The 20,663-nt window shown below is 42.3% G+C and overlaps 2 protein-coding genes across 6 annotated transcripts; one reads left to right on the forward strand and one right to left on the reverse strand.

The window, feature by feature from the left end:
- The first annotated feature begins 2,768 nt into the window (after positions 1-2,768).
- LOC120649393 (DEAD-box ATP-dependent RNA helicase 37-like) lies at positions 2,769-10,835 on the forward strand. Of its 3 annotated transcripts, XM_039926181.1 has the most exons (9): positions 2,769-2,983; positions 3,080-3,161; positions 5,942-5,985; positions 6,692-7,547; positions 7,642-7,725; positions 8,359-8,601; positions 9,119-9,286; positions 9,489-9,602; positions 9,955-10,784. In XM_039926181.1, exons 4-9 carry the CDS (start codon positions 6,741-6,743, stop codon positions 10,456-10,458), a joined length of 1,920 nt encoding a protein of 639 aa, XP_039782115.1. In that variant the 5' UTR covers positions 2,769-2,983; positions 3,080-3,161; positions 5,942-5,985; positions 6,692-6,740; the 3' UTR covers positions 10,459-10,784. The 3 variants fall into 3 exon arrangements, with proteins under 3 accessions (XP_039782115.1, XP_039782116.1, XP_039782118.1); XM_039926184.1 differs by lacking the exon at positions 5,942-5,985 and having other exon boundaries at positions 2,824-2,983; positions 9,955-10,835; XM_039926182.1 differs by having other exon boundaries at positions 2,815-2,983; positions 3,080-7,547.
- Positions 10,836-11,097: 262 nt separating this feature from the next.
- Positions 11,098-18,011, reverse strand: LOC120649394 (squalene synthase 1-like). 3 transcript variants are annotated; one of them, XM_039926187.1, is made up of 15 exons: positions 17,600-18,011; positions 17,343-17,385; positions 17,082-17,171; positions 16,894-16,969; positions 16,284-16,353; positions 15,161-15,304; positions 14,944-15,048; positions 14,572-14,718; positions 13,254-13,329; positions 12,618-12,706; positions 11,892-11,983; positions 11,782-11,821; positions 11,586-11,703; positions 11,341-11,502; positions 11,098-11,297 (listed from the first exon to the last, which is right to left on the reverse strand). In XM_039926187.1, the coding sequence occupies exons 1-13, from the start codon at positions 17,780-17,782 to the stop codon at positions 11,647-11,649; spliced, it is 1,212 nt and encodes a 403-aa protein (XP_039782121.1). In that variant the 5' UTR covers positions 17,783-18,011; the 3' UTR covers positions 11,098-11,297; positions 11,341-11,502; positions 11,586-11,646. The 3 variants fall into 3 exon arrangements, with proteins under 3 accessions (XP_039782121.1, XP_039782119.1, XP_039782120.1); XM_039926185.1 differs by having other exon boundaries at positions 11,098-11,511; XM_039926186.1 differs by having other exon boundaries at positions 11,103-11,502; positions 17,600-17,988.
- Positions 18,012-20,663: the final 2,652 nt, after the last annotated feature.

Here is a 20,663-nt window from a genome sequence, read left to right on the forward strand (position 1 = left end):
ACGCAGCCCATCATCCTCTGTGGCCAAGTTCACGCCACTATTGATCATTTCAACCACACCATAAGGACGTTGGTACGTCCCTACATCTATTTAGATCATCGTGATATTGTCGTGCTTTTGCACACTCTTGACTGCTACCCTGTGTACCTCTAAGCATTGAGCTCGCATTACAACAACTTTTCTCTTCATCAATTAGGTAATTACATATTTAAATTGCAATATTTCAGATGATGACTAAACTTTGAGATGCGTCACGCTTGTCTGCTAGTTGATGGGTTCCTACAATATAGTGTCTTGTCTATCGTTCAACATGATGGATGAGGTTTTGCATTCTTTTTGTATGTAGTAGCCTTGGCTGGCAGGATGGCTAGTGATGAGTATCACTTGGTGATGGTTTTACCTAGCTCTTGTTTCATGTGCTTGCAAGTTTTCTTTCATTTTTCTCTATAAAGCAATTGTGTTTACAAAACGGTCGAAAACGCCACACCGTAGGCAACAAGTATGATACAGGAGTGTATGTATGCTTAATATTTTTGCATATCTCAACTACAGCATGCAACTCCAACACATCTTATTCTTCATATGTTCTGATTGTGCTCCGAACACCATACTGAGGGCAACAAAATCTTGCCGTATTCCAATGATCATTATCCAAACCGTTAGCCACAGGACCATCAAAAGATTAGATCATCGTAATGGGTGCTCACATATAATCAATGGGAGGTTAGAAACCAACTAAAACTAACCTATTGTCATTTACTTATTTTATTACATAACTATATTTCCAAAATGAATGTAACTCTCAATTCTCTTGAGTCAAACAATTTCAAGTGCGATTAAATTTATAAAAAATACTAATATTTATATTTGAAAATAGATTTAGTATGAAAGTATATTACACAATTAATCTAATAATACTTATTTTATAAAATTAATATTAATATTAATTATTTATCCAAATTTATATAAAAAATGCTAATATTTATATCTTCAAATAAACTTATTGTGAAACTATATTACATGATTAATCTAATGATATTTATTTTGTAATAAAAATATTAATAGTATTTATTTAAATTTAGGGGAAGCCAAAGCTGCATTCTTTTAGGGACGAAGCAAAAGTTGCATTCTTTTAGCGAGGTGGTGGTCGCATGATGGCAAGAAGGTGGTTGAGGCGCGCTAGGTCACATGGTACCGATGCTGCTACTGCTGCTCGTCCGCCGGTGAGCATCCATGGAAATGAGTGATCGATAGAGGTGGTCAGCAAATCTCGAGCAGGCAGAGCGATGGAATTGAGCGAGGGAGGGACGGAGAGCAGACCAAGCAGGAGGTTTGGAATCGACCTATGGATACTTTCTCAGCGGCAGCAGCGGTGGATTTTCGCGAGTTCTAGAGGAGGCGCCGGCGTCGACGAGTTCTAGAGGAGGCGCCGGCGACCTATGGATACTTTTCTTAGCGGCAGCAGCGGTGGATTTTCGCGAGTTCTAGAGGAGGCGCCGGCGCCGACGGTGGGCACTCCAGCCACGGCCAGGAGGGAGGCGCCCCCAGGGTTTACAAAACCGGTGGGAACCGGTCCGCTTTGACCGGTTACCGGTCAAACCGGTCCGGTCCGGTTCCGGTTTGGGCCGGTACCAAACCAGCCCAAATTCAAAATTCAAATTTGAATTAAAAAATGAAAAATTCCCAAAAAAATTCCTAAAAATACTTCAAGGTGCGACGAATCTAATAGTGTCAATTTTTCTAAAAAATTCGTTCGTTTAACATACTTTTTGGGCATTTAAAGTTAAACCAAAAAAGAAAAGAAAAAAATGAGACAGCCCATTAAGGCCCACTTGGTAAACCGGTCAAACCGGCCGGTATACCGTTCCAAACCGGTTACACATGCGATTTTAAATTTGGATTTAAATTCCAACCAATTAAACCGGCCGGTAAATCGGTCTAACCGGCCGGTATACCGGTACGAACCGGTTGAACTGAGTTTTTTAAATTCAAATTTGAATTTGACCGGTACCGACCGGTTTCTGGCCAAACCGGACCGGTATACCGGTACTGGACCCCGGCGGTTTGGCCGGTCCGGTCGGTAAACGAAACCCTGGGTGCCCCTGGCTGCCGCGACCGTGGTGGCGAGGACGACGCCCGCAGTGGTCTTCATCACGGTGGTGCTCGCCATGGTGCTGCTCGTCTTGGGCTTGCTCTACGTCGTGCGCAAGCTCTTCCTCAAGACCCGCCACGACAACGCCAAGGCGGGGAGAGCCAGTTGCAGCACCTCTTCTTCCCAGGCCATGAGGATGGCGCTGGCTCCGACGTCGGCGAGCTCGGCCAGCGATGCTATGCTGGAGTTCGCGTACGGCGAGCTCTCCGGCGCCGCTGCAGCCGCCAGTAGGATGGGGAAGGAGAAGGCGACCCGACCGTTTGACTACGCCGTCTGCCTCTGCGAGTTCCCCGACCACAACCGCCTCCGCCTGCTCGTGGCCTGCAGCCACGCATTCCGCCTCCGCTCTGACGCACCAAGCTCACAGCACGCCACCTCGTCGCCTTCGCCTGTCTGGAGGGTGGGAGAGGCATGCGGGAGAGAGGGAGAAGAGGGGGAAAGAGCCGGGGGAGCGAGATGGCGAGCCGCCACCGCTCGGCAAAGATGCCAGGCGAGAGGGGGGAAATCGCGAGTCGGTTGGCGAGCGGGGACGGATGTCAAGCATGTTGAATTTATATTTTTGAACTGTTTTTCAGTTTTTACTAAAACAGACTTTTTTAGAGAGTCCGTTGGAGATGCTCTAGCAGATTTTTTTTTGGAACAGAGATGCTCTAGCAGATCGCAACGTGAACGCGAAGCCATATCCGCGATACCCCTTCTTCTCCCTGCGTTATCCGCGATCCCACGCGCGACGCCTCCCCATCGCGACTCCACTTCTCCCTCGCGACTCTCCTCCCTAGGGCCGCCGCACACGCCGCCGCCGACTTCCGCAGGATCTGCCGCGTCTCGCCGGTGAGGATCTCCTTCTCCTTCTCCCCCTCCCTCTCGCATCCTGCTCGTTTCCAACCTTTCCCTAAACCCTAATCTCCATGCTCTTGATTTTGACAGCAAAAGGAAAGCTCTGTGGGGAGGGGGAGGGAGGAGAAGACGACGACGACGTGCATCAATTGGATCGGGAAGGATCTGTAAGGTGCGTGTTTTCTTCCCTCCCCTCTGAACCCCTTCTTATTTTCTCTTCCTACGGATCGATTTGCTAGGAACGAGTGAACGACTCCTTTATTAACAGTCCCGTAGATGAATGTGTCTCTAGTGCACTGCTCTGGTATAGACAACCTTTGGCATCTTAACAATCTGTCTCCCACACGGGGATGGTACTGCTTCAGTGAAGAAACAAGCTGAATGAGGGGTGATCTGGAGACACGGGAAGACCTTCTGCTTCTTGCTGTTTTATGATAGCTAGTAGCCCCTTTTCAGTCGTTTTGGACAGTGTGAGTGTTGGCGGCTTGTAAAGCGAGGTCGCGTAGCTGCTCTAGCAGACTCTTTTGTTTGTGCTTTTCTTTTGTTTCGTTCTCGAGCTCGAACTCGGATGCTACCTGGAACCACTCTTAAAACTCTGTAATTTTGTCTCCAAGGTACAAAACAATCTGAAGAATCTGCACGTGCTTTCTATCCAAACTCTCCCTTATAATTCAGGCATAAACATCCTATGTACAGAAATATAAGTACTCATTGACTAGATCTCTGTCAAGAATATGTAAGTGCATATGTGTTCCCTACTTGTACCCAAAGAAACAGCAAGCACATTCACAAGGAGTTGTGCTAATCAGTTAGATTAGATTACTCTTTGTTAACAATAGTGAAGTTTTCGGTTTGTAATGCAGGCCAATTAAATTACATTGGTTAATTAATAGTCAGTATGTAATGTTAACTCTATCAAGTTGTCTCCTTGCTGGAAAGAAAAGCAAGTATGTACAAATGTTCAGAAACCTTGATTGGACAGCTACAGAAGAACTAAGTTGATAATTCTATCCAAAATTCAATGTTGTGTTTATTTTCAGTTACTCTGAATAAACTGATTTGATTTTAGTTTATTTATGAACTTCCCATGTACTTGCAGTAGGAGCACTACACTATTCTCACTAATTTGCATGTTTGTTTGGGTTGAGGTAGAGATATGCTGTTTTGGTTTTATACTTTGGACAGCAATGAACTATTCTAATTTTGCACAGTACTGTCTTTAAACAGTGCTATGGCTCGTCTTCCATTAACTAGTTGGCATAAACACTTATATGTTCAAGTATTGTACTGATGCAGAACCTTTAGGAGCTCACAACAGCTGCTGGTGGTCCAAATTTGCTCTTTCCTGTTAGTTGTGTTTTGATATGCATACAACAACAACAACAACAACAACAACAACAACATAGTCTTTTTTTCCCAAGCAAGTTGGGGTAGGCTAGAGTTGAAACCCGAAAGAAATAAGTTCAAGGTTCAGGCATATTGATAGCTAGTTGCCAAGCGCTCCTATCCAAAGCTATCTCTTTAGAGATATTCCAATCCTTAAGGTCTCTCTTAACCGACTCATCCCACGTCAGTTTAGGTCTACCTCTACCCCTCTTTACATTATCGACCTGCTCAAGAACCCCGTTACGCACCGGCGCCTCAGGAGGCCTTCGTTGGACATGTCCAAACCATCTCAGCCGATGCTGGGTAAGTTTCTCCTCAATTGGTGCCACCCCGACCCTATCCCGAATAACTTCGTTCCGGGCTCTATCCCTCCTTGTGTGCCCGCAAAACCACCGCAACATCCGCATCTCTGCTACACTCAGTTGCTGGACATGTCGCCTTTTTGTAGGCCAACATTCAGCACCGTATAACATCGCCGGATGAATTGCTGTCCTATAGAATTTGCCTTTTAGCTTTTGTGGCACCCTCTTGTCACAAAGGATGCCAGAAGCTTGCCGCCATTTCAACCAGCCAGCTGAAATTCTATGCCTAACATCTTCATCAATGTCGCCATCCTTTTGTAGCACCAATCCTAAATACCGAAAAATATCCTTCTGGACCACCACTTGCCCATCTAGACTAACGTCTCCCCCCTCATGCCTAGTCGCGCTGAAATCGCACATCATGTACTCGGTCTTGGTCCTACTAAGTCTGAACCCTTTCGACTCTAACGTGCGTCTCCACAGATCTAACTTCCTATTAACCCCTGCCCTACTCTCGTCAACTAGCACCACATCATCAGCAAAGAGCATACACCAAGGGATCTCACCTTGTATATCCCTTGTGACCTCATCCATCACTAAAGCAAATAAATAAGGGCTCAATGCCATCACATGTCCGGACAAACGTCGTCGCATCCTTGTACATAGATTAGTTGTGTTTTGATATGCATAGATTAGTTATACATATTTGTTTGCCCTGTTGTTCTTTGATATCCATAGATTAATTAGTTATACATATTAGGTATCCATAGATTAGTATGGAACTTGCCATTTGTGCTGTTTAATTTCACCTTCATTGTGCTCAAAGGAAGTGAGTGTGCATGCTGCTGTTATTTTTTCCACTCAAGAATTTGATAAGTCAGTATTCATTTGGGAAGTGCTTGAAATAATTTTGTGATTAGCTAAAGAATGTTAATTTGCATAGCATGTTTGTGTGTGTTGCACATACTGGAAAGTTCATTCTTTAGTAGTACACTGATGTAGGACCTTTAGTAGTTCACAGTGCCTACTGCTAGTGCAGTGATTCAGAGCTATTACTTTTGAATTTTTGTGATGCTGAAGACTGGATTCCATGCATAGTTCAGTCAACAGCATGCCATGGTCTTTTGTTTTTGCCTTGTTTTGATAAATGAACTAGTATGCAAAAATGCTGCATCATGGTTATTGCATTCATTTTTTTTTCCTAATTTTATCATATGACGAGGTCTGTGTCTATATCCCTGACATCAAAATGTCTCTTCTTTAGATGATACTCAAGGGAAGAAGTGAGGAGCCATGCAGAAAGCCAATGTACCAGATCTGCAGTCAACCTTATGCTAGATTATTTATATGAACTTCTGAATTTTCCAATGTTATTGTGTTCTCATTTTGAAGCTCTAAGACTTGCAGCATTGGACTTATCATAGCTTTTGTATTTTATTTTATTTTGCCATAGAATTGCATGCGTACAGTACTGCTTTTTAATTTATGAATTATGATGATCAATGGATACTTTAATTTAAGATGATCCGTGGATATTTTAATTTGTGACTATCGATGGATATTTTAATTTATGATGGTCATGTCTGTAAGCGCTAGCTACCTAGCTCAAAGAGCACTGTTTTGCTTGCTTCCTGCAGCTGTTAACAGTGCTCCCAACCAAACACGGTATTGTAATGAGAAAGCGTTACTTCCATTAACCAAACATAATAAGGCGTTTTTCCTTGCACCGTAACAGATACCACCGCTTTTTGATTCCATTAATGTTACGGGGAACCAAACACTACCTATGTGTATGCTGAACTGAATCACTTTTATTGAAAAATATGTGTATGCTGAACTAAATCACGGTTATCTATCAAAACATTTATTAAATATTGAGATTTTTTTTGTGCTCAGGAAAAAATAACTTAGTCATTGGTTGAGACTTTATTTCTTTTTGCTGCTGAAGTGTTTGCTATGCGCTACATTATCCTTCCTTTCTACTAATAATTTGCTGTCATTCTGATATTTCTAGGTCTCAGTGATCACCGGTAGCGTCCTCATCAAAGGCCTTTTGCAAAATTATGCGATCTTCATGGGCTGATTCAGTTGCGAACGCCGAGGAATCGGCGCCCGCGACTGTTACTGCTCCTGCTCCTGCTGCTAATCATCAGAGTGGGCGCCCCACCCTCAGCACATACGTCCCTCCTCATCTCCGTGGTCGCTCAGGTGGTCCACCCTCTGAGAACCAGGCAGTGCCTGCTGCAGCTCCTGCACCAGCTGAGCTACGGTCAGCTGCTGCGCAGCCTTCAGGCTACGCAGCTGTTGTTGGTGGCAACTCTCGTTGGTCTGGCCCTGCTGGCGTTGGTGGTAGCAGCGCCGTAGTTGGTCCTCGCCAGGGTGGTGGGGGCGGGGGTAGTGGTCGAGGTGGCGGCGGCGGTTGGAACTCTCGCCCTGGGTGGGACCGTAGAGATCGCGAACCAAACCCCTTTGCCAATACTGAGGCCGCAGATGTTGATTTTGAGAGTCAGGAGAACACGGGCATCAACTTTGACGCATATGAGGATATTCCTGTGGAGACAAGTGGCCATGACGTCCCTCCACCAGTCAACACCTTTGCAGAGATTGATTTGGGCGACGCACTGAATGAGAACATACGAAGGTGCAAGTATGTGAAGCCAACACCAGTGCAGCGACATGCCATTCCTATCGCCATTGCAGGTAGGGATCTCATGGCTTGTGCCCAGACAGGGTCTGGAAAGACTGCAGCATTCTGTTTCCCTATCATCAGTGGTATTTTAAAGTCACGGCCACCTCAGAGGCAAAGAGGTTCCAGGACAGCTTATCCACTGGCGCTGATATTGTCCCCAACTCGTGAGCTGTCTATGCAAGTATGCCATCATTCAGTTTTTTTTTTTTTAAAAAAAATCTTCTAGTGCTGCCCATTTTGATGTGGTCTGTGATAATGCTTCCTTTATGCCTCAGATTCATGAAGAAGCAAGGAAGTTTTCATACCAAACTGGTGTTAGGGTGGTTGTTGCATATGGTGGAGCACCAATACATCAGCAGGTTTACGCTTTTCTTTGCATTATGGTTCTTGTTTTATTACTGAACAAGGTTTTTAGTTTTTCGCATGCCTTGCTGACTGTTGACTGTTGGTTTTGTTTGCCTATTGAGTTCCATTGCACATCTTAATATCTTGTCTTATGTGTCCAAAATCTTGGTGATAGTTCTACTGATTAGTTTATGATGATGCATCTGTTGTTTTTTATCGGTTAGAATTCTTAGGGAAATAGTCAGATATCGATGCACTTTTCTAGACACTAGAATGGAAAATTAATAATTACCCCTTTATTTGTACTTTCTGTGTTCCTTTTCCTTTCCTTTTTTATACCACTTCAATTTGTGATGCAGACTCTGTATTTAACTTAATGTCTATGTATCCATCTATGCTCCTAAATCCGGACCAGGAAGCGCATCTGATAGGAAAAAAACTTCCATGTGCTTCACTTTGTGTTATTCATATGTAGTATAGGACTAGGAAGGTTAGGGTTGCTACAAGCCAGGGTAGAAGTTACACTATCTGCAATCGCTGAACTTGTTTCAGAAGTGTTATCTTCTAAATTTTCCTGGCATAGTGTACTATTTCTGCGTGGTAATTTTTCCACTTAGATATTGACATGTACATAACTTTTACTGTAGCTGAGGGAACTTGAAAGAGGTGTTGAAATCCTTGTGGCAACTCCTGGTCGTTTGATGGATCTGCTGGAGAGGGCTAGAGTATCACTACAAATGATAAAATACTTAACTCTTGATGAAGCTGATCGAATGCTCGATATGGGGTTTGAACCACAGATACGCAAGATTGTTGATCAGATGGATATGCCCCCTCGTGGTGCGAGGCAGACTATGCTGTTTAGTGCCACCTTTCCAAAAGAAATCCAGGTATTTAAATCACCCTTGTTCTAACTTCCGGCTTCCACCATATATTTAAACTTTTTTAGTGTCTGCATCATTACTATTTATTGGCTATCAAGAAGTTTGGGCGATTTGCCGAGGTAGTCAAAACTTGGAAATTTGCACATCCATTGATTGTTAAAACTACCATTTTGCTGATGTTCTCATGTTTGATTGTTGAAAGGTCAAGACAGTTTAGCTGTTGTAGAACCTGAATCATATCCATTTTCCATATTTTATTCATGGAACTGTAGTGACACTTGTTTCCATTTTACAGAACTGTATGCTAAAATTGTGTTCATGTCAGCATTTTTTTGGTTATGTTGTATGATACAGTCAGAAAATCTTGTTGCTAAATATTATATTATACTTGCAAATAGAAGAGATATTGTTTGTCTGTTGTGATGTCCATACTTTTTTAGCCCTTTTGCATGACGTAGAGAAAAGCATGCATGTTTGCTTCTTGTACATGAGCTAATGAAAATCTTGAAAATTTGTTCTGCAGCGTCTGGCTTCAGATTTCCTTGCCGACTACATCTTCCTTGCTGTTGGAAGAGTTGGTTCCAGTACTGATTTGATTGCTCAGAGGGTCGAGTTTGTACTTGAGGCAGACAAAAGAAGTTATCTGATGGACCTTCTTCATGCACAAAAAGCTAATGGTGCCCATGGGAAGGTACTACATGTTGCGAGTTTTCTACCTTTGATTTAATTTTTAGTGTCATTTTATGGAGTCTCTTTCACTACAGTAGGACTGTAGGACCATAACTAACACAAGTAAATTTGATTTATGTCATTGTTTTTAGAAATGCTACTTTGATCTCCGTGTCACATTTTTTTTTACAAATGTTGGCCCACTTTTGTTTTTATGTTTTTAGCAAGCTCTTACTTTGGTCTTTGTGGAGACGAAGAGGGGAGCTGATGCTCTTGAGGACTGGTTGTTCAAAAATGGGTTCCTGGCAACAAGTATTCATGGTGACAGGACACAACAGGTACAACAGAGCTATAACTATCCGTCCGTTGTAGTTACAATTGTAATTCTTGGTAATATTAATTAGCAAGCCACCATGTAGACATTTTACATACTGCTGAACAAAGTTGGATTTATAACAGGAAGATGCTAAAAAAGAACTGTATTGTCTATTTGGGAGACCAGTTCAAATAAACAATACACCAGATCCATCCTTGTAGCATCTTCCTGTTGTAAGTCCAAATTGCCGTGGCTGTTTAAATGTGCTTTGTGTGCTTCCACACGAGGGGTTATATTTTCAATCATTTGTCTTGCATCCAGCTGTTAAGTGTGTGCTTTTATCATAACATCATTGTACTTCATCTGTGTTTCAGGAAAGAGAGTCTGCATTGAGATCCTTCAAGAGTGGAGCTACTCCCTTACTCGTTGCAACTGATGTGGCTGCTCGTGGACTTGACATACCTCATGTTGCTCATGTCATCAATTTTGACCTTCCAAATGACATAGATGACTATGTTCATCGTATTGGGAGGACAGGACGAGCGGGGAAATCTGGTTTGGCAACTGCATTCTTCAATGAGGGCAACTCATCACTGGCAAAGCCTCTGTGTGAGCTAATGCAGGAAGCTAACCAGGAGGTTCCTCCATGGCTTGAGCGATATGCAGCCCGTTCATCCTATGGAGGTGGCGGTGGGAGGAACCGCCGATCAGGTGGTGCTCGATTTGGTGGCCGTGACTTCCGCCGTGACCGGGACTTCAGGGGAGGTGGCAGTGGTGGAGGATATGGTGGTGGCAGCAGTGGATATGGTGGTGGAGGTTATGGCGGCGGTGGATATGGTGGCGGCTATGGTGGAGGTGCAACAAGTTCCTGGGATTAAATACTGTTTCGTAGTCACCAGTGAGAATTGAACTGAATTCGTATTCTATTGATGTTAACTGAAACAGATGTGGAGTTTGTAGTCAACTCTAGGGTGGTTGGTATGGTGCTGGAGAAAGGCCCCTATTTACCTTGTTAATGGTTGGTTAATGGCTTCTTGCTGTCTCTGCGCGTGATGGGCTTTTTATGAGTGTTATGGCCTTGGGTTGATTCGGCTGTTCTTTACCGCTCATTGCCTGTAGTTCTGGATGCTGGGCGTGGTTGAACTATTATTTGTCGATGGGCCTTGGGTTAACAGAGAATTATTTATAGATGGGCGTTGTTAAATGGTTGTTCTTTACTAAACTATTATTATTGGGATGGAGGGTGATATTTTCATCTGTCTCAATTGTTATTTATTTTTCTCTCTGATTAGTGGAAGGGCATTTCTTGCCTGCGTCATTAAACAGAAGGTACTCTGATCTGAAGAAGCATCAGGTTATTAGTTACAATTTTTTTTAAGATTGTACAGTTGCATGCATTGTCAAGGCTGCTTTTGCAAATAAACTTAGTTATGGTCACGTCGGGACAGATAAACTGGTCATCTAGGCCTGATAAACAGTCATGGTTAAGTTCGCAGAACATATAAGGTCAGGAGTACTTTAGTAATTCAAAAAATACGTCGATTAAGCTGTACATCAACAGGTCTTTATTAACACATCATATCTTCGCCTGTTATCGCCCATAGATAGGCTGCTCAACACGCCTGATGTCTTTCCACTACACGATTCCGGAAAAACACAATGCTTTTACACGGGTTTTTGTAAATAAAGGAAGAGGAAACATGTCAGCGCAACTAGTGTGTCCACTGCTAACACAAGTTCACAGGATACATGTTACAAGTTTCTATTCCCTTGAAACAGCTTCAAACGGTGCAACACGCGAGGAAAGAAAAGGAACATAGGATTGCGGAAACAGTAGCATGCAGCCATATCCAGCATTCAATCTACAGTCACTACTTCTGGATTTTCACAGCCTTTGTAGACTACAAAGTACAAAACAAAATCTGCAAAAACTGCCAACATAGAATTAGCCTCAGAAAGTTGGGGGAAAGAATCAAAAGAATAGAGTTCAATCATTGGATCGTACCATATTGGCGTAGTTGCTCTCTTAAGTCTCCATATGAAAAAAAAGGCCAACTAGCAGGGCTTCACTTGGTATACAGTACCCCAAATATAATAGCCACCACCAGAAGAACAATCATGAGCTGAGGAAATCACAGAAGCGACTTCAGAAGATTATACAGCAGAATATTAGCACGATTTTGCTGATTATGGGTACTCACCAGAATATGCTTGTAAGGTGACTTGTCCAAATGGTACCCCCTACAGAATCAAGACAATCAGGATGAAGGTATCAACAGAGAAGCGCGACTCTTAAAATCATTGAGCGTACCTGCTCTTTAGCAAACCTGATGACCTGCAAGTTTGCTTTATTGAATCAACACGTTTTCGTGTTAGTGCAGCATTTGGATCATTGTCGTCAATCTGGAACATGGACCAAACATTCTGTACATCAATTCTCAAACAGCAACCGTAGTAGTCGAGAAGCCTATAAAGGAGGCCATGACTAGTGCTATGAACGCAACACAGATCGGTACTAAGGTATTGCTACAGGCAACCGCTCGAAATACACTTATAATTCCATTGGTCAGAACAAATAATAGCGAGTTCCAGACAATGCATGAAGCAGCTTGAAAGTGAAAAGTGAAAACCCGAAAAAGGATTTCCTAGTTCGAAACCTAAATTATTTGGTCTGAAACATCAACTAATTTCAAGTTAAATAGTATAATAAAAAGGCTGCCTGCACCCAATGAACTTAAACTAATGTCTATGTAGTTCACTGTAGTGATTCAATGGGAACATGACTGTTTAGAATAACCGGGTTATGCAATAACATTGATCGATATAAAATTTCTAGTGGTGCAAGTAGCTCAGGCTGGTTTGTATGATCTACTGGGCACGAAAAAGTGAATGGCCAATTTAGCGGTGTGGGTTTTGTGTCACCCATCCTATCAAATTTCATTGTGTTACAAAAGAACACCATAAATGCTGTTATGTTCTAGTCAAATGAAGACAGCTAGACTCCATATTGGCTTTAGCAAAGATCAGTACTCCATACCTTTGATTCGAGCAATAAAGAAAACTCATAGAAAGCAGTATAGACGTCTGACATTGAGTTTGTCTCATCAATCACTCGTGCCGTGAGCCCTAAGATGGTAAATATGTTAGGTAATTATATAGACAAAACATAAGTAATAGATTAAATCAAATTATGTTAGTTGGATCTGTGATTATGAAGAAGCAATTGTAGTGAAATGCAGATCCACATGCCAAAAATAAAACAATGAAAGCATGAAACAGCCTCATTTAAGTGCAAATCTTCCTCAACAAATACAAAAACAGATTCATAAATGATATTAGGTGCCCTGCAAGTTTCAAAGCACACTTTTGTGCCTCCTATAAATGAACGGCGTTAGGTTGTGATGGACACACGTTTCTCCCTAGAGCATAACATGCCTTGTATCACGGATCAAATGCCAATCACATAGCAGTAATCAAAAGAAACCAAGAACACATATGTATGTTCTATCTGAATGTAGCATGTTGTGTACAAAACCAGAGCACTGCACAACTCTCCAAAATAAATTTCATTAAGCATAAGTGTGAGTGTGACAAGGTGTGACATACTGGAAAAAAATCAAGGTAAAGAGGTAAGTCTTGATGAAGTTTAATATGTGTTACAGAAGTAGCTTACCACGTCTCATCTTTACAACTCCTCTAAAGACATTCACATTATTGTAGCAAAGAGCACATGTTCCAATTGCCATTATCTGAAACGAGGGAATAGTAAGTTAATAGTACCCAATAGAAGAAGTTGTTTCAAGAATATATTGATTTACTGAGCATATAACATGCAAAACGTTAGAAAATACTTCATGAAAATAGAAGGAGAATCACTTTTGACAAGTCAAGAAACCAGGAATGTTTTCTAGTTTCCCACAAATGAGATCATGTAAAACAAAGCCAATTGAGCAATTAAGTAAAATATCATATTTCAAGAATATTCAATCCAAAAGTTAACAGTTTCCTCAGCCACGAAAGATGATCAAGGAAGCCTTTTTTATGGGTAAACAATTATTATGAGCAGCAACTACTTTTAATAGCTATAGGATACAGAGGATTCAGGTATATCTAGGAAACAGAGAGTAAACAGTTCTGAATAGCAACTGCGTGCAGCTGTGCACTAAGAATAGCTCAATCCTAATACTGTGACCACACCATGTCAGGCGGTATTGATGCGTGATCATTATTATACTGCAATGGAAGTGCAAGTAAATACTAGGGAACATTGATCCTTAATGGAAACTGCACCGTGATATAAATGTAAGTTCGCTAATATGGACTGGTATGCCTATGTTGAAACTATCCAGCTCTGCGGACGGGCCTTTGGCCCCGTCGTGGGAGGCAGCCGGCGGGGGTTCGAACCCCCGCACCGCACCTGGCCGGGATTTTCCCGGATTTCCTTCAGGAGGAGCCTCAAGCGTCTATGGACCACACTGGGATGACGTGCCAGTCACTTTGCACTCAGCAGGCGCGTGTGTGTACCTAGATAGGCTGTAGTTTCTAGTTAGATAGGGGGTGTGTGGTGTGAGTTCAGATACTACAGCTTGTGTACCTAGGATGAGGCTTTCAAAAACTATCCAGCTCTACTTAAGAATCAATGATGGAATCTTCAATACCACATATGCTCAAACAAGAATGCGAATCTTGGTATATTTTGTCTGACAAAAGCAGGTAGCTCAATACGCCTTAAGTTTAAACCTTTTTAGGCCTCAGCTATTCTTTATTGTAAGGTAGTTCCACTGATACTACCAGAGTTTCAGGCCTTCAGCATATCTTTACAGAGCTACAATCACACCTTATCATACGACTTAGAAAGAGGGTTTATGTGAGGATTGAGTTGAATGCAAAATAACAGTGTTCAATCTGGAATTAGATTTATGAATGCAGCACCGATATAGATTTGGAAAACTAGGTACTCAATAGACAATAAAGTCTAACCAGTTATGTACCTGAGGTATTGCACAAAAACAGAAAATGGCATGATCCTTCAAGGCTGACATGTACTGGAGGCAGTCTTCGGCATGAATCAATGCATTAGTCACTAGATCGTTCAAGCACTGTACTGCCTTTTCTGAATTTTCCACATATTTGAAATCCTGGTTTCAGAGAAAAACACGTATTAAGCTTGTCTGGGGTAGATTACATTTGATGGCTCACTATATATTTGAGCTACTTTCTAAACAGCAGTTATGAACTCCCCCAAAAGGTTGAACATATGATACATGTCATGACAAATCTCTGGATGCGTGATCGTATTGTCATTTGGAACATTTCACATGTGAAACTACTCAACAGCAATAAAAGAAGCGAATCTGTCATACCTCAAGTTTATCCGCATATTTACTCCATATCTCTCGAGGCCAGAACATGCGGGACTTTGGTATCTCATTTATGTCTTCCAAATAGTCCCTAATTATATTAGTTTTCTGCAATTTGATTCCAAATACTTGTTAGTGAGGCAAAAACCCAAAACATAAAATACATTTCAGACAGAGATTGAAAATGCCAAGTTGGTTCACTAACATCTAATTAATATACCTGCAAAAATAGACCCATTGAATTTGACAGTGAGTCTGGAGCCAGATCTTCAGTCCCAGCAGCATAAAAGAGTCTGGAAAGTCCATACCCAACCAGCCCGGCTACATAGTGGCAGTATTCTTCATAGTCATCAACAGTTTCAACCTAAATAAAGAAGGATAGTTCACATTAGTTCAGAACAATACTCAATCAACATAAGTATATAATTCTAGGTGTAACCAGCACAATGATTTCCCCCTTGTTCTCCATGAACTAAGCATTACTAATAATTCTTGTAAAAAAATCAGTTTCTTCTTACTTTACTTGACTATATACCTTGAAAATGTGACAACATATAATTTAGTTATAAGTGCAGATTCAGATAGCTGTGTTGCATGTTCACTGATAGACACAAGCTTATCATGGAAAAAGTTTCTTCATGATACATAAGACATTTCATGGCTTAACGCGCATCACAACTGATGCGATAGCAATATGTTGAAAACAGCAAAGCCTCAAAACATATTTCATCATGACAACCCATTGATATTTTTTTAGAAAGACAGGCGCAACACGTCCTGCCCCATATTTCCATTATGAAAAACAAGGCAAACAACCCATTGATATCACATCCAGAAGCTGGAGTTGCATGTCAAACAGTAACCAGAGAAACACCATGTGATCTTTTAAGTGGATGCAAATGGTAATTCTGTTCATGTAAGCACGTTACTGCCTATACTTCCATTCTTTTCAGCCATGAAATACGTAATGGTACTCATGACTAGTATCCGGATCCTATAAGATACTACAATGATGCAGCCTAGACTACATGCCATATGCCCATATCAACATTTCACTGCCAATAATTACAAGGCTTTATTTTATTTTTTTAGGACAAGGCTCTGATCAATAATTACACTATCAATACGTATTTTTTTTATGCAATTAATATTATTAAATTTGTATTCAAAATACTTATGATTATTTGTATCACATAAATGAAATATTCAATGTGGTAATTGATGGTCAACGCTTTACCCAAACTAAAGGAAATATGCCTCGTAAGGAAAAAGAGGGAGTATATAGTTTATTTATATAAGCACTGTGGCTAGGCTTGGATATTTGGTGGATGTAATTAACAAACCTCCTTGCATATAAATTTTGCCATTCCTGCTCCCATTCGCCTAGTGATTTCTTCAATTGCCTTTTGATAACTGAAAAGAAAAGAGAATTATTATTTACCACGAGGCTATTTAATGAAGTAATATCTGAGGTAAAGAATTCAAAGGTGGAGAGAAAACTTCAAGTGCATATTAATGCATTTTTATTACTATGACAATGTTAAAAAAACTAGTTCTGAAATGGTATATTTAGATATAGCATTAGTATTGGATGTATAGTGTCAGATTAATAATAATGTGTTAAAGGACTAGGTAAAATGGATTTAATTTGGGAAAATGAACACTTGCTTGTTAAAGGACAAAGACAAACATTATCCTCATACAAATTGTCTGCTTGTGTAACTCTCAGTACTTGTTTCACCCTTACAGCCTGATAATGAGATAGCGATTTCAAAGCTAAGCACTGTGTCAGTACTACCCAGTGCAAGCTCCATATATAGGAAAGTCAATTGTTTCTTGTAGAAGTGTTTAATGAACAATTGAATCGATACGAAGACTCAAGTTGTGAAATTATCAAAGTAAGCAGTAGCAAAAGTCTGAAAAGACAACAAGTCAGGGAAGAAATAAAGTTACCCTTCACCAAGCTCCAGGAAGGCGGTGGATACGTGGTGAAACTTATCCATCAGCACTTTGTAGTTATTTGTTCCACCTGCAAGGCCAGCCACATCCTACCAATCAGCATCACTTTTAGAAAAGAAAACGAACAACAAGGTCCATCTTTAGTGCACGAGGGCCGCATATCCAGAGGAGCGATCTCGTACACGAGTAGTGCCAGTCGCGGTTGTAGATGTGGCGATAGAAATCCTGGAGGATGGGCACCTTCACCTCGGTTGGGATGCTAGTGTCATCCTCTGCAGTTCCATTAAACGAAGTTCATATTACTGTTAGAAAGGAAAGCACTAAAATCATCAAACAATAAGCACATATTGTCGTAATCACACTCCACTCCAATGTTCCAAAAAACATCATCACTTGATCTAAATACAAATACCAGCAACGCAAGGGGGTATAAGACTACTGACCAACGGTGTCGAGGGCACGGAGCACGAGGTAGAAGATGCACACCTGCGCGATCGCAACAACGGCAGTTAGAAAAGCCTCCATGACCCCCACGGCACGCACGCACGCACACCAAAAATGTCGGGACGAAAGCCAAACAAATCTTAAAACGCCGAGCATGAGATTCGAAGGACGCCACTCAGGTTCCTACTCGAGTGATGAAAATCGAATTCGTGTGGGAGGATGAGGAGGAAGGCGGGCGGAGTGAGCGGGCACTGACGGCATTGCGGAGCTCGGGGCCGAGCTGCTGGATGACGAGCGCGAAGCTTCGGGAGACCTTCTGGAGCATGGAGTAGGCGAAGCCCCAGTGCTCCTCTGGCGGGATCTGGCGCTTGATCTGCCCCGCCGCCACCCGCAGCTTGACCAGCGCCACCACCTCCTCCGGCCGCGACAGCGCCCCCATCGCCGCCGATCCAGTCAACGAGCAGCCTCCTCGGACGACCGGGCAGCCGGATCCACGAGAGATGCCGATTCGATGCGGCGCGCCCCGCCGCGTGGGAGTATTTCTAGCAAGAGAGGAGACTAGTTGAGGTTGAGGCTTGAGGCAAGGCGAGTCGCCGTCCGCCGCGCTGTCCGCTTGTGTTTGGGAGCGTGGCCGCGTGGGTTCCCTTTCGTAATTAAAATCGGGTCATCCGGGTTGTTGGGCAGAAGCGGATGGAACGATCTCCCATTCTCTCCCCCACCTCGTTCTCTCCGCTGGCAGCGCAGCCACGGCCACGGATTCCTGCCGTTTGACGAGTGGGCCCTGAAGCGGTGGCGCCAGCTCGTGGGCCGGCGCGTCAGCAGGCAAGGCTGCTTTATACGTGTGTCATCATCGCAAGGCTTGCCGGGTTGGGGAAGAGGAGGCCCTCGTGAGGGCGAGGCCCTCGTGGTGAGGCCCGCGTGAGGCCCTCGTGGTGGCGTGGTGACCAGTGACCACCACCGGACGGACACAGGAGGTCGGAGGGGCATGGGCATCCCATCGTTTTTTTTGTCGCGTCTCGCCACTGAAAGCGGACTCGCGAGACGTGACAAGGCTGTGCATTGCGCAACTCCACGGAGGGAGTAGGTTTGTCCCGTCTTGTATAGTTCTCCCTTAAAAATTTTTACACATCAATCATATTAATAATTATATTAAATATAGATAAAAAAATCGGTTTCCCATATTATCCGTAAATTACGAGATAAATATTTTGAGTCTAATTAGTTTGTGATTAGACAATAAATTGCTATATTAAATATGTGTTAATAATAGATTAATTAGTCTTAATAAATTAATTTTGTAGTTTAAAGACGAGTTCTATAATTAGTTTTGTAATCAATCTATGATTAATACTTCGAAGTGAAAAGATTTCATTTCAAAGATTTTACCCATAACACCTAAACAAGATTTTACTTTTCTGTTCTGCTGGCAACCAGCAGCAGTATTTTTCTCTCATACTAAATCAGCATCAGCCACCAACTAGCAAAACTTTTCTCTCATAACAAATCAGCACCAGCCAGGCAGCCACCAGCCGAACAGAGCGATATCTTGTCGGCCTATGCGACCTGGTCGGAGCACTTGAGGAATTTCTATGGTGAAACTTGAACTTCTCTTTTGAGACGAATCATCAACCGCAGATCTTCATTAGGTCTGACCAAGTGACGAATCTATACTATAAAAGTTGAAACAATTAAAACCTTTTCTCACCAAGATAAGGCACACATTACCCCTCACGGAGACCACACTTGTCAAGCCAAAAAGGTTTGACAAAAGGAAGGGAGAGATTGGTTTCGTTAATATTTTCCAACAAAATTCTAATACTTTTTACACCAGGAATATTTTATACCCACATCTTATACCCGCATATTATTTTTCTTTGGCGCATACTTTACTTTCCTTTGAACATGCATTCACCCATAATTTGCATCATTATTTGTTTGGAAGGATAATAGTTGATATCATTGTTTATGGAAGGAAAATTATTATTTTTGTAAGGAAAATAAATAACATTATTGCTTGAAGGAATGAAAATTAAATACACATGCATGCACCCATAATTCGCATCATTATTTGTTTGGAAGAATAATAGTTGATATCATTGTTTATGGAAGAAAAAAATATTATTTTTAGAAGAAAAAATAAATGACATCATTGTTTGAAGGAATGAAAATTAAATACGTGCCGTACATTTCCGCTAGTGGCCATTAAAAAAAAAGAGCAACAATGGCCATCCGCCCATCCCGTCCTTATTTTTCTAGCAACTTGCAACGGGCGGCGGCACGGCACGATCAATCGGCCAACGGGCCACGCGTCAAGAGAGGGCCCAGACCGAAAGGGACTGGTATCGGGCCCGCACGGAAGTCAGTTATGGGCTACTGCAAGAAATGATCCCCGAGCGGCCCAGCCATCTCGCGCAGATTTGTTCTCAAATTCATGGAGTTTGAACTTCTGAAAGGTACTCCTGTATTATAAAATAAGCATGCTTCAAGCTCGCATGATCCCCCCCCTTTGGCACGGACTGTGTCTAAACCAGTCGAAACTTGCTGGGCGTTGGGCCCAAAATCTAAACCAAGTTTTTGACAGGTGTCGTCCCTCTGAATGCAGCATCCAACGGGTGCCCGATCGTTCTCAAACGGCCCTGTTCAAGAGGCTGGGCTGGTGACCGTTGCGGCTGGAGCTAGTGACCGTTGCGGCTGGAGCTAGTGACCGTTGGCACTCACATTTCACTGTAGTTACAGTGAAAAAATCAGCCCGAGCCGCGGCTGATCAGCCAGCCGAACAGGACGAAAAAAGATAACGTATCAGTTGTTTAGACCTCCGTCCAGAAAATGGACAATGATTCAACGAACATCCAATCCAACAAAATTGTTTGTGCATTACTACTTTTAAACCATCAGCCCTACGAGGTCACAATTCACAAAGTCGCCATCATATTATTGAAGTTAAAATACAAGACCACGTGATGCGCGAGATTTCATTCGGCACCTGCAACGATGCATCAACCACTGCAATATTTTGCAGTCCCTTCAACAAGTGCGCGGAGCTAGAAAGGTTCTCCAACCCGGGCTAAACGAGTACTAGATAGCCAGGCATCGGGTTGACATTGACTAAATTTACACTAGATATTACTACTTTGAGTCTAGATACTTAATAGATTTACTGGGGATGGGCTGGACTGGACCCGTGCTGCAGCACACCTGGAGATGGTAATAGATGATATGGCTATAATAGTCTTTTCACAATCAACTTGATCTTTATATATTTTTAGCTTAAAATTGTATAAGATTAGAGTCCGGTCCTTTTAGGTCCTTAGATATCTAGG

Source organism: Panicum virgatum, chromosome 9K, assembly GCF_016808335.1.
Source record: "Panicum virgatum strain AP13 chromosome 9K, P.virgatum_v5, whole genome shotgun sequence".
NCBI lineage: Eukaryota > Viridiplantae > Streptophyta > Magnoliopsida > Poales > Poaceae > Panicum > Panicum virgatum.